The sequence below is a fragment of the Diabrotica undecimpunctata genome, chromosome 9 (assembly GCF_040954645.1).
Source record: "Diabrotica undecimpunctata isolate CICGRU chromosome 9, icDiaUnde3, whole genome shotgun sequence".
NCBI classification, from domain to species: Eukaryota; Metazoa; Arthropoda; class Insecta; order Coleoptera; family Chrysomelidae; genus Diabrotica; species Diabrotica undecimpunctata.
In genome coordinates this window covers 81,156,978-81,171,875 of record NC_092811.1, presented here as the reverse complement: position 1 = coordinate 81,171,875, position 14,898 = coordinate 81,156,978, and the positions used below count along the sequence as shown (strand labels likewise).

At 31.8% G+C, this 14,898-nt stretch overlaps 1 protein-coding gene across 1 annotated transcript in view; it reads right to left on the bottom strand.

Moving 5' to 3' along the window:
• LOC140449717 (gastric triacylglycerol lipase-like) overlaps positions 1 to 14,898 on the bottom strand; it is a 148,399-nt gene that overhangs the window by 62,336 nt on the left and 71,165 nt on the right. The window contains exon 5 of the mRNA XM_072543037.1: positions 1,939 to 2,020. Within this exon, the coding sequence (XP_072399138.1) occupies positions 1,939 to 2,020 (82 nt within the window). The remainder of the gene's footprint in view (positions 1 to 1,938; positions 2,021 to 14,898) is intronic.

The following is a 14,898-nucleotide window of genomic DNA, read 5'->3' as shown; positions in this document are numbered from 1 at the left end:
ATATAAGCACAATATACACCGGGGTAAGTGAGAGCAGTATACACTTGGGAATGCTCACCCCACCACACGCACACAAATAGGATTAAGAAAAAAAAAGGAAAGAATTGTTGCCCAGGCATATTAAAGTTCCGAAGCTCCAAGGAAGTCCACAAAAAACAAAAAAAATAAAAACAAAAAAAAAAACAAAAAAAAAAAAAACAAACAAAAAACGGTCTCTATCTAAATCACTTTGGATTCATCCAATTTTTAAATCTTTTTCACTGTACATTTTTGTAACTTCAATTTCAACAGAGACCAAATATGGAGGGCCCATCAGGCTCTACATACACCGTTTCAACGGACTAGGCCCCTAAGGCGGATCAGATGAACACTGATATTCTCGCGAAATCCGAGCACTGAGGTCTTGTGCGGCATACAAGGGCTCAGTGGCCGGACCCTACTCGGATGCTCGGCCGGCGAGGAGAACAAAATTTATTTTGCCAAATCGGCGGCCGAGTGACCGAGCACACACTCTTTTCCGAACATAGAGTCGTCAGCCAAGGCTGGGGGCTCTATGGTCGGAACACACGCTTTTTTCTTTTGTTTTAGGGACTCAAGTCCCGAAATCATGATAGAGTAACTTCAATAGAGTCAGTAATGTAAATAGGGAGAAAAGCCTAGATGTGGCTACCCCTACAGTTAGGTGGCATAACCACAGTCATTAAAAACAGAGGGTGTTCTATTACCCAGGACACCTTAAGTAACTTCATTCACTCAGATCATAAGCCTCCTCACGTAAGTCACACGATGAGGAGGGGTGGAGGAAAAACCTGGGGGTCAGATAGGTACCACTTCGACTAGCGAAGTGTGACCGGTTTGATCTTCGGACATGTGGATCCCATTATTAGATTGGTATACACATGTTCCTAGGGGCAGGGTTGATCACTGCGTGTGTGTGTGTACGCAGCGACAGTTTCAGCTTACAAGCGAAGCAATAACATCTCCAGTAGATGCCAACTACTAGCGTTGACGAAATGTCGAGAACCAATCTCAGAAGACAACAGCCCGAACAAACAGTTTAATGAGTTAGACGATGACCGTAAAAGCCTAACGCATTATATCGATTACTCAAAAGTAATCAAAGTTCGAATAGAGAAAGGTACTTTGTGCAAGAGAACTAAAATTAGATTTAAGTGTTAGGCTGGCAAAGTGTTATATTTTCTCGACTCTGCTTTACGGGATAGAAGAGTGGACACTAAACGCGACGACTACTAAAAAGTTGGAAGCATTTGAACTGTGAGTGTATAGAAGAATTCTGAAGATATCATGCACCGAGCATGTAACAAACAACGAAGTCATAAGAAGAGTCAACAAAAGAATGAAAATATTGGAAACCATCAAGACATGAAAGCTGCAATACCTGGGGCATGTTTTGTGTAATGAAAGATACAGGGCAAGAGAATTATAGAAGGAGACGAATCTCATGGTTGCGTAACTTGAACGGATGCACATCAATCAAAATATGCAGAGCAGCAGCATCTAAGATCAGAATAGCCACGATGATTGTCAACCTTCGTCGTAGAGATGGTATGTAAAGAAGAAGATACTTCTAAGAAGTTCAGATGTCGGCTTTGCAAAAAAAGTTTGGTATTACATATTTATTTATTCGTTTTTTAAAAAATCTGTTTAAGATCACATGTTCAGGTAACTGTAGTCCACATTGGATTAACCATGATGTGATATATGTAATAGAACTTTGATCAGATCTATAATAGTTTCCTTTATTACTTTCTGATTATTATTTCAGATTAATTTGTAGCCAAATAAATCATGTATATTTAATCATAGCTTTTAATTAAAAAATGCACAATAAAAATTACCTTTATGTTTTTTCAATATATATGTTCGTATTTTTATAAAAAAATATACTCATATAAATAACTTCTGAACACAATTTACCTTTCTTAGCAATTTGCAGATAATGAATTAATTGCATAGCTGATGGTCGAGGAACTGCACTAACTATTACTGGCACAAGCTCCTGAAACATATATTTACAATAAGTATTTTTTAAACATGTTCCTCGAAGATAGGTTAACTTATGTTAAGATTCCAAAGACCACAATTTGTAACATTAAAACAGTTTTTTAAGCAAGCAAAAAAGGTCAACAAATTAACGTAGTTGTAGTTGCCAAGGTACAAAGAAATACTACTTTTATCAGACAATCACCATTCTGCAGTATCTCAAAAATATGTAGAAATGTATCGTAGATAATTGGTATCTTTAAGATTGTAGGGATCAATGGAAATGGATCTGAGCGTACCTGCTCTACAAAAAAAAAGAAATTACGGAAAAATTACAATGAAGATTATTCGAAGTAAAGGTGTTTCGAAAGGATACAATAGATACCAAAATATGGAGACGGTTCAGAACAGCAAGAAAGTTGGACACTTTAACAAACTAGAGGTAAATGTTTTAAATAAACTAATGATAACCAAGATGATAACAAATATATGGAACCAACAAGAATATAGAGAAAACAATAAGGAGATAATTAGGATACTATCTTGGCTTATAAGAAATACTTTTAAAGCAAAAGTCCTAGCATATTGTATCAGTAGTTAAGCAATGAAAGCTCCATCTAATAGTATTGCAGAAAGCAAATCTAAATCCAAGCCGTGTTTTCCATATTAAAAAACTATAGCTTTTTCAGTTGTTCATTAAATTTTTTGAGTAAAAGACTGGGAACATGTTTTATAATTATTGATCGGTTACAAAGCTTTTTAGTGGAGTTCGAACCAATAACTGAAAAGTCTTTATGTTAATACTAACAGGTAGTGTTATTAAAGTGGGAAAATTAAACTTACTAAACGTGCATACTTCATCAGAAAATAAGGGTCCGAATATAAAAAACGACCTCTATAGTAAGATTATATTTATATACAGTGTGTAAAAGCCAAATGGAATAAATTCATTATTTAGGTTACTGTACATATTTATAAAAAATCTCGAAACACGTCAAATTTAAATTATAACTTGACATTCTTTAACGTGAAAATGCAACCCCTACCTTCAACCCCCTTAGAATGACAGTTACAACCCCCAATTTTTAAAATAGGAAGTATAGGCTTGTGATATATCGTTTAAAAGGTCTTTTCATTCTCCATTCAAAAATGTTGTCGCTTTTAAGTTTATTAAGATTAATTAAGATAAAATAAATTAAAATCATGTGGTTACCGAAATTCGCTACAATACAATCAAAAACTAAAATGTATTGCAAAACGTAATAAAATGTAGAACACGAAAAAGAACTATGAATGTTAATGAAGTATATGTTCAAAATGTTCTCCGCGAATGTCTTGGCAACATACTAATCTCAAATAAAACTGTCTTCTAACATTATTTAACATAACAGGCGTGATCGACCTAATCGCAAGCGTTATTCGTTCTTTTAAGTCATTTAAATCAAAAGGTTTAGTTTTGTACACATGGCTTTTCACATATCCCCATAAAAAGAAATCTAATAATGTAAGATCAGGTGATCGCGCTGGCCATTCAATCGATCCTCGCCTCCCTATCCACCGATTGGGAAATATTGTATCGAGGTACTGCCGGACATTAAGTTGGTAATGCTCCATCCAACATTACCAACATGCTAATGTTGGTAATGTTGGTAAAGTTGGTGGTGCTTCATCCTGCAGAAACCATATCGTATTCGCCGGAACTTGAGGGTTTTCTGGATCAGGATATAAATTTATATAAATTTGCCAACGTTGGAATGACATCATTTTGAAGTAGTGCCAAATAATTGTTGCCATTCAAGTTGCCCTGAATAAAAAAGGGACCAATGATATTGTTTCCTACAATCCCTGCCCAAACATTAACCTTTTGAGGGCATTGAGTGTGTTCTTCTCTCATCCAGTGAGGATTTTCTGTGGCCCAGTAGCGGCAATTTTGTCGATTAGCATGACCGTTAATTGAAAAAGTACACTCATCAGAAAACATCTTCTGATTGGTTATCCAACATGTCCATCATTTTCTCACAAAAAAAAAGTTCTCCTATTAAAATCGTCTTCATGAGCTCCTGGGTAGGTATCATCTTATAGGGATGCAATTTATTTTCTTTTAATATGTTTACTATCGATGTATGGCTAGCATTGAATGTAGTGGATGCCTGTCTACTCGATGTATGTGAATTTTCCTGAAACTCAAGCAACACATCTAATTTGAGTTCATCACTCAGTGCGTTGGCAGCTGCTTTTTTTATCTGCCTTACATGACCAAACTCGCGAAACTGCTTCTCTATTTTACTTATTGTTCCTTGGGATATAGGCGATAAATTAGAAAATTTCTCATGAAATAGGCGAGTTACTTCATGTTGTGTTCGGGTGTTATCTCCGTAACCAATCATTTGTAAAACTGTTATTTTATGCATTTCCGTTAATCTAACCATTTTTCAGAATTGAATTGAACAAACTTTTCACTTAAATTAAAATACTGACAACTTAAATAAAACAATTTACTAATGCGTGTTAAAATAACGTTGCCACGTTTTTTAATGGTTACCATCTAAAAACCACATTGCTATGGTTTTTGTTCACTTTCTCATTATCAAGACCTAAACGGGAAATAAGTTTTGAGTATATTTTAGCGAATTTCGGTAACCACATGATTTTAATTTATTTTATCTTAATTAATCTTAATAAACTTGAAAGCGACAACATTTTTGAATGGAGAATGAAAAGACCTTTCAAACGATATATCACAAGCCTATACTTCCTATTTTAAAAATTGGGGGTTGTACCTGTCATTCTAAGGCGGTTGAAGGTAGGGGTTGCATTTTCACGTTAAAGAATGTCAAGTTATAATTTAAATTTGACATGTTTCGGGATTTTTTATAAATATGTACAGTAACCTAAATAATGAATTTATTCCATTTGGCTTTTACACACTCTATAATAAATTACCAAATACCAAAATTAAATTATTATTAAATTAAAATTATAATAGGTGAGCTAAACGCTAGAGTGGGAAATGAAGATATGTACAGGATAATCACAGGAGGTAAAAGGTAAATATGAAGTAAAAAAAAAGAGAATGGAAAGACGTTGATATAATTCGTTCAAGAGAATGATATGAAAAATTCCTACCTACTATAACCATATGACAATTTACAAAGAAATATCCTCTGATGGCATAATACGTAGTTATAAAATAAGCACGGAAGGATAATACCAGATATTAGAAGTTATCAAGGGCTGAATGAGGATTCTAATAACATACTGATGATCATAAAACTAAAAGAGATTGTCCTAAAGAACGGGATAAAAGTGTATCATATAAAAAATATGACATTGACCAACTCACGAATAAATGTATTGCTAATAATTTTTTAATAGAATAGGTCACACTCATCTTACTCATGGATAACTGTCTTCTAAAAATTGTCCTCGCTGTGAACATTGTGATGGCTCCTTAACAATTCAACACAAAATAATAAAATGTGTTCATTACAGACCTCAACGTGACTACTACAAATTTCAAAATAATTTAAGTGGTCTACTCGGTTCTGCAAACATGTACAGTGCTATAATTCGTTTTTTAAAAGACTACTATTATGTCTTTCGATAAAATAATTGGATGATTTTTATTAATTATAATATGACATCTATTAACTGCATTGGCATTAATATTTATAACAAAATATATAACATTGTGGGGTGATTCTATAATAAAGGAGGATGTTTAGCCATAGGAGGCTGCTTTGGTGAATTGTTAAGGGAAATACGTTCTTCAGCAGTAGGTTCAGCGTTAATGAGTACCAATTGGTAAAAAAATAAGAATAAGACTTACTCGCAATCAATTAATTCTAACACCAACGACCGGTTTCGCATAATATAATTTGCTATGTATCCTCAGGTCAACGGTACATGGTAAACTAAATGCTAAAAATTTAATAACCCGTACTGCTGCATATTCTGTACCAGGCAGTACCCTTAATCTTATTTCTTATATGCCACACAGGCAACATATTTTTTAAGATTTAATCACCAGTGGATTATCAGGATGATCAGGTTCTATCTTGGATCTACATTTTTATTGATAGGGTTTGGATATAAATTAACTGGAAGAACTAAAAGGTAAATCGACAGTAGACGATGTAGAAGAGGTTCTTGATATTGTGGCTGATAATGAATTACTTCTCGTTTATGTACAAAGGTTACATTCTTTTTGGGTATCATGATTTTACGAATTTGGCCAATGTGACATTTTAGATAATAGCCATCATCAAGTTGAACTTCACAATTAAGCCAAATTTTTAAAGTTACTTGTTTTCTCATTCATATTGATACCTGACTTGTAATCTGTCTTCCAAATTAAAGGTTCTTGCACCAGGGGTTGAATTTCTGATCGGGTAAGTTTTGGTGGACGCAGTGCATCGAGTTTAATTTTTAAACTTCTGTTTCAGTATATTTTAGCTGGTGATTGCTCACAGGAAATTTGTGTCGCTCTATATTTTAAAACAATTTCTGGTATTTTTTTATGCGGTAGGTAGACCTACCTTATGGGTAGGTAGACATAGCTTTTAGTCTAATTTTTATGGTTTGAACGTTCCGTTTAGCTAAGCTATTTGTAGCAAGACGACCAGGAGCAATAAACTTTTAAAAAATTCCATGGATTTTTGAAATTTGTTTAAATTGATTACTTACAAAAATTTTAGCGTTGTCTAATACCATAACTTGAGGATATCCGTGTATAAAATATATCTCTAACAGAATATCAATGGTCGTTTCTGATGGTGGCGCATTCCTAAGAACTTCGATTTTAGCCTATCGTGATTTGGCGTCAACCTTTACCAAAAAAATAAAAATCTTAAAATGGACCCGCATAGTCAATATGAACGCAGTCCCAATTTTCTGTTGGAGTATTCCAGTTATGTCGTGGAGATTATAAGGTGATATTCGATTTTCAATGACCGTTGACAGGACAGACATTTTTATCTAGATTTGCGATTTTAAATCAGATTTACTTCTTAATAAAGTAGTATCTTTGTCTATGGCATCTTTAGATATACTTTGGTAGGATAGATCGTATGTTAAAATTTCTTGATTAAGATATGGTAATAGTCCAGCAGAAATCATTAAAGATAGTGTCAGAGGGATGTTATTAGTGATGAGTCTAAATTTACTCTCAAAAAGATACATCAAGAAGTGATTTACCGAAAAAATAATTGCAAGTGCTTCTCTGTAAAATAATTGACACTAATTTTGTTTACATTTGGTAAGAGATCTTGAGGCATGTACGATACGCCTTTCTATGCCAATAATAACATAAGAAAGTACCCCTGCAATAATAGAACTTGCTTTATAAGCTAGTATAACGGGCAAACTTGAATCATATGGTATCAAAACTTGATCACTTGCAATCTCCTTTTTTAATTTATTGTTAGTTGTTGTCCATGAACTATTCCAACTAAATTTTGCCTTTTTCTGTAAAAGTTTCACACCTGTTGGTCGTGGCGTGTCGAGAATAACTTGACTCTTTTTGGAGACTTTAAAATTTGATAGTGTTTGATAAAATGACTAAGATGTTCTATACTGGTTTCAAAAAAAGCTTACTTTTTGCGATTAAAGTGTCGATCGAACATTTTTAGTTGTTAAAGCCATGCCTTAGAATTTTGTTGACATTCTTCTTTACTTGATCCATAAACTTTGTTTATGGATATAACTCCATGTTATAAAGATACAAGTGAGTTTTTGATAGACCTAATAGTACTTGGTGATCCATAATTCGATTGAACTCTGAAGAAATAGCTCTTCAAATAAACAGCTGGGATTAATTACATTTGTTCTGCCGAAGTAGCCATAACGCATGGGTGTGCTCTGAAATAAATAAAAATGTCACCCAACTGACGACACACTTGGATAATTCCTTGTACTGATATGTAAGTACCATTATATTTTTGTATCACATTTTTGTATCACTTTTAATGAATTTTTAGTTGTATACATATTGGCTTACATATATTATCTATTTCAGCCTTAAATTTCTTGAGAAATAAATATCTAAATAAGACCCTAGTCCTTAACATTCTGAAGAAATAGTTTTAATTCCAAAAAATAGTCGATGCATTCGATATGTTAATCGATGTGTGTTATAGTTTGGGTAATACTGCTTTCTTCGTCTACTGATAAATAAAGATATGCTTTGAATAGATTTCTTCGACTTTTCTGATTGAATAGCTTACGGACACAATTTGATCAATAACGCTAATTTTGTAATCTACACAAAGTCTCATACCACCATTAGCTTTTGGAATAACAACCAGTGGTGCACTTTAATCAGTATGGATGACTTTGGATGTAATTCTTAAGCTTCTAAGTCAAGTTTATTTTCAACTTTCTTTACAAGTGCGCAAGGTACAGCTCTTGCTTTAAAGTAGACTGACTTGACCCAATTTTTTCTTCACATATGTTTTTTTATTTTGAATATTTTTAAGCCAATTGTGTTTCATTAGTCGGTATATTCTTAAGTTGCTTGATTCCTGATGAACTATCGATATCGTGGAGGTAAATTTCTACATGTCTTCTCCATCAATATGGAGATCGAACTCATTAGAAACTACATAAAATTCTTCTGTTAAAATTTTATTTTGTTATTGTATTGATGCGTGCTTTCCGCAAGGGATAAAATATGTTTTTTTGTACATAATTTAAATGCAATATTATATTTGTAAAATGCCATATCAAGATTTAATTCTTGAAATTTTGATTCTGAAATGAGTGTAAATCCTGGTCCAGAATTGACTTCAAATATTTCGGGTTTGTTTTCAATAAGCACTGTAATATAAAATTTTTCAGCAACTCTTAAAGAGTGATTTTCATAAAAATGTCTACAATTTTATTAATGCAAAAAATATTGTCTGGTTCCGTTTCGCTGGTCAATATTCATTGAAGTGATTGGTTAAGTTAGATTTATTTTTGTTTGATAAAAGCGTTATATTGCAAACTAAACTCACGTGACTATATTTTTTACAATCTGTTCATTAAAGCCGTTCAGGATCGATTTTACATCGATGTTGTTTATAATCGTTTTCATCGTTCTTGGCGTGTGCATGTAAAAAAACTTGCAATAAGTTGTTTCATCTGTCTTTTTTTGTCTAAGCTCGATTCGTTCACCTCCTCCAGTGGCGGAGCAAAATGTAGCATGTCAAACGAAATAATAGTTATAAAAGAAAATTATAAATTATTTTTCATTAAATTTCTAATAACGGAATATACGTATAAATTGCGAAGAAGTATTTTTCTAGCTTGCAGTACAATAGGACAGGATATAACGAAAAGTACATTTTAAAAGGATATTGAAATATACCCAAAAAAGTGTTAATTATTTAACCCACTTTAATTAAAAAATGATACAGATTTTTTAAGTTTTAAGTACTGTAGCGAATTCTGAACTGTTACAACGTACTGACCTTGATTAATTAGCTAATCAGTCAGCGTCTTCACTGGAACTGTCTTCATCATTGGAATCTTCCGCCAAATCGATGATAATTATAGTTTCATTTTCATCATATGTGACCATTTTTGCCCAGTCGTCCTGAATTAATTTTTCAGTATGGTTAACACAACTCGCCCACACTGCAGGTGTTGCCTCAGCTAATGCATCGCCCCAAACTTTTTTCACTGTTTCATCTCCAGGTCCATTTTCTCCAATATGACGATCATAGTATTGTTTATAAATGCCCCAGACCAACTCAATCGGATTATATTGACAGTGATATGGAGGCAATCTCAAAACCTGATGCCCATGTTCTTGGAGTAGCTCGTCTATAACGTACCTGGTATTTTGTGGTTTATTCTGGCGACAAAGACTCAATAGTTCTGTCTTGCCCGAATCGTCGTCAAAAATTATTTTTTTCGCTCGTAACCATTCTTGTAAGTCCGATTTTTCCCAACTGTCATTCGGTAACTTTTCTATTAAAGAGCTATGGTATGAGGCATTATCCATAATAATTAGAGATGGTTCCTCCAACATTGGTATCAGCTTTTCGGAGACCCACTTTTTAAAAGACTCTTTATCTATAGAATCATGATAGTCTGCACTCTTCGATTTCGTAGAAAACAGTAATCCAGCATCTTTAACAAATCCTTGCCTACTTCCGGCATGTAAAACAACAAAGCGTTTACCTGTATTTTCGTGTCCTTTTCTGATGCTTTTCACACAGTCATCTTGCCAAGTTTCCATATTTCATCTAAAAAAACGAACTGAAGTGGACTTGGACTTAAAAAATTTCTCATATAATGCCTCAAAAAATACAGTCGTTTGGAGACAATACATGGTTTCTCACATAGCACTCGTCTATTATTTTCTAGTTTGTATGAAAACCCACAATATTTCATAAGACGGCACAAACTTGTATCAGAACCGTCATAGAGATGCTTGTTTCTTAATTGTGTATTTAGAACTTTAATTGTAACGTGCCCTCCTTTTGCTTTCATGCCATACAGTACATTTCTAATCTCTCCTTTTATAGTATCGCTGACATCATTAGTTTTTTTTGTACATTACGTGACTCTCCTGGTATAGTAAGAGCTGCCCCTGTCTTGTATTCACTATTTATTCTGGTCATTGTGCGAAGACTGATTTTCAAAGCGTCCGCTACTCGTTCATGTACCGATGATAGCAAAAGCAAAGGTCCGTTGTTTTCTTTTTCTTTTTTAAAATACTCCAATAAATGAACTACACATTGTCGCATTTCTCTTGTTATCGTTTTTCCCGGCATTTTTTTTTATTAAATAGAACAATTAGTTATTCACAACAAAAAATAATAAGTAAAACTGTTCGGAACAAATTCCAACAATGACTGACTAAAATCGACTAAAACAACATAAAATATCAATGGTAATTGCTACAATTATAAACCTATTAGCATTGTTTAAATGGGACTAGTTAGCCAACGCAATGTATAAATTTGTTTGATTCTAATTGAGACAGTCACTAGATGTCACCACTCTTTCTGTCTCAATAGATTTTAATATACCATTGTTTGTTTGATATACATTATACTAGATGGTGCTATGTGAAAAAGTTAAGGACTAAACTAAACGTCCATTTTTGATCCACTGAATTAAATTCACCAGCGTTGCAATATTTCACTGACATAGTAGCAATAGGTTTACTTACAAATGTTACAAAAAACAGACCTCGAATCACTTAAGATATTCATTTAAAATAGAGTTATTACTATCAACATAGTATAAAAAAGAAACTTTGTGGTTAAACTGTGCTATCAACTAGTAAATATCGTGTCAACTAAAATTGTACATAAACGTACTGTGGCTTCTAAATCTTCCTATATCTAAATAAGTTTAAAGAATTTAAATATTTTATTTTATTTGGAAGTGTATTACAAAAATTTGGTCCGAGGTAAGTAATACATTTTAATTATATGTGTTTAAAACATAAAAAAACATTGTATGAGAAAACAAATTAGGTATTTAGAAATAAATTTTACCGGATACTACATACATTCGATAATATTTGAAAAAAGTGATTTTAAATTAAAATAATGTTACTTCCATAATAAATAAATGGTTTTTTACAGATGGCCGGAAATATTTGTTGTTATTACAAATGTGGTTTATCACCATACAATATTCATGGATTAAGAATGTTCAGATTTCCGACAAAAATCCTTCGGCTTGTCAAAGATGGATATTACACTCTGGTAAGTAAATAGAAACTTTTTTTATATTCTTTTATTTTACACCGTTTCCGTTACGTAATTAACTTGAAAAAATGTTTAATTTTTTTTTCATTCATCATTTTTTATTATCGCCAGGGTGCACGCGTCATATTCGAGATGCATTAATTTGAATTTTACGTTTTCGTTGGTATTATAATTATGATATAATAAACTTCGGGAAAACAAATTAGTGAATAAAAAATATCAAGTTAATAAACATAAACAAAGTATTAGATATTTAAATATGTATTTCTTTAGCTATTTTTAGTTATTGTATTGAAAAGTAGAAATAAGTTCATCTTTATCGGAGAACTAATTTATACAAAGGTCCATCTGGGAAAAAATTATTGGTTTCACGTAAAAATTTTATACAGATATTTGAAGGTTCTAAAAGATATATGAGGGTTAGTTAATAATAAATCTGTGAAGACATGCAGGTGATTTTGGCTATAAATGTTTTTTATCCAGTTAGAGAAAAATAGTTAAAATAAAAATTGTAGATTCAAAAAGTTCTTCCATTTGTGAGTTTCTAAATTAAAATATATAAAGAATTCATCAAAATAGTTGCAAGAAACCCTTGATTTTGCAGAAATTTATAAATTTTAATAACTTTGTTTTTGCATAATGGTATGTAATGTAACTAATAAAAATAGTGAGGATTTGTTTATCGTAGAAAGCGATTATGTAAACAACTTTTTGTTGACCTATCCCAGTTTAAAAAAAAATTATGTTTTACGTGCCACAGAAGCCAAGATATTGCAAATTTTGCAATCGCGCTTCATTTTGAAAAAGTTCAAATCTAAAAAAAAAACCGAGCTCAAATGGTTCTCCATTCTACTTTTCCGAAGCGGTATTTTACGAATACCATCATTTTAACGGGTTATAAATTATTACTTCTTTACCGCATATGCCATATGTAAGTTGGAACGCACAATTCAGATCTTCATTTAGGGTCCCTTCAATTTTCAGCTCTTACTGTTAATAGACAATGGAAGTATGATTTTAAGAATAAAATGCTTTGGTTTTAAATATAAAATGCTCTCTTGCCTAGTAATGGTCATAAACGATATCAACGTTATTATAAATGTTTATAAACAGATTAAATAACATATAAACTATTTGATTGATATTTAGCGCACTTTAATAACTTATTAATTTCCATAATTTCAAGGAGCTATGTTACATGTCCTTGCCCAAAAAAGAGTTATTATAATTTATAAATAACTGCAAAAATAAGGTTTTTTTTTTGCAACTATTTCGGTTAATAGTTTCATGTATTTTAATTTTGATACTCTCAAAAATTACATAACTTTTTATGATCTAAAACTCTAAAAAAGCTGAAAAAATCTTAAACAGGTATTTAAAGTCTCTAAAAGGTATATGAGGGGTAGCTGATGACAATTATGTGAACTTCAGCTAATTTTGCTTTGCTTTTTTATTAAACAATCGTAAAAAGTGAAAAAAGTTTATGCGCATAAAACGTTTCTTATTCATGTTAGAGATATATGGTTAAAATAAAAGTTATAGATCATAAAATGTTCTCTAATATTGATATTTTTATAATTAAAATACATAAAGAATTGACCGAGATAATTTAAAAACCCTTATTTTTAAAGTAAAATTTATAAATGTTAATATAAATATAAATAATATAAATATAAATAACTTTCTTTTCTGCATAACGATATGTAATAACTATTTAAAATTATGGCAGTTAATGAGTTTTTAAAGTGTGCTAAATATCATACAGAACGACCATACAGTTTATGAGTTATTCAATTTGTTTATCCAGGAGACCGATTATTTAAACAACTGTACTTGTCCAAACAGTCACTCTAGGGTTATTTTGTAAATAGATATCGATTTTTATGGCTTCGTTTTAAATTACTAAAAAAAAACATCAAGATTATATTAAATTTGTCTTTAAAAATCAGTTTGAAGAATAACAAATTTTTAGCATATAAAAATTTCTAATAACTTTGACTTTTTTATGTCATACACTTGTATGTAGGCTCAATATAAAGCTAATAAAAAAAACATTTAAAAAAAAAACCAAAACCTTCTATGGCCCAGAGGAAATCAAATAGCATTTTTTTTCTTATTTAAGAAATTGCCAATATTTTCATTGTTTATTAACATTAAGAGCTGAAAATTGAACACATTGTAAAATAATATCTAAATTTTATAATTCGATTTATAAATGGCATACACAGTGAAGAAGTAAATTAGTTTTGAAACATTAAAATAATGGTACTCGTAAAATATCGCCACAGAAAAATGCAAGGGAGATCTGTCCGCTGCAATTTCTCAGCTTGTTTCTTGTTATTGGTTATGGAAATTTCTGTTTTTTTTTTAAGTGCTTTTACACCAGCTTTTCATTGAGCCTACGTACAGCCGTATGACATGAAAAATATTAAAAGTAGTATTAATGTTTAGAAGCTAAAAAGCACTTTTTCAAACTGTTTTTTTTAATAAAATGTTGAAGTTTATAAATAAAGCTTCAAATAATCGATTCAAAAAACGTCAAATAACTGTCAAAGGTTAAACACCCTTTTTAAAGTTCCTCGCGGATTTTAAAGATTTAAACAGTGTTAAACAGATAAAGTAATTCATCGACGAGTTAACAATACGAAGCGAAGTTCTTTAATCACAATGTGATAAGAAAACGAGTATAAAATTTGGTTTTATATTTCAATAGTCGAATTTAATTGCGGCTATATTGGTGTAATTAAAGAAAACCAGTGAAAATCCCAAGAAATAGGTGAGATCCTTTTTTTCTTTCTTTCCAGTTTGGAAGAGGGTCCATTAGGTACTCACATTTAGGTATTGTGTTACGGTCTGGGTAACCAGGACTACACATCATGAACAGCAATTAAATATTTACATTTACACAAAACAACTTCAATTCCAACCCAAAATCATATGTCGTTGACGCAGTCTCTAGACCTCCTTCCCGTTCGTTTTCTAAAAGGGAACAAGTTATTGTCATGCACTCCATTTTGAATACTGTTTTATTTAAATATATTAAAGAAATTGGTGAAATAGTTTATCCAAAAAATATTACTTTTACATCTCGCATTTCGAATAATCGAATCTGCATTTTCCTCACTTCTACCGACATCGTTGATCAACTAATACACCGAACGTCATAATTAATTCCACCGTCATC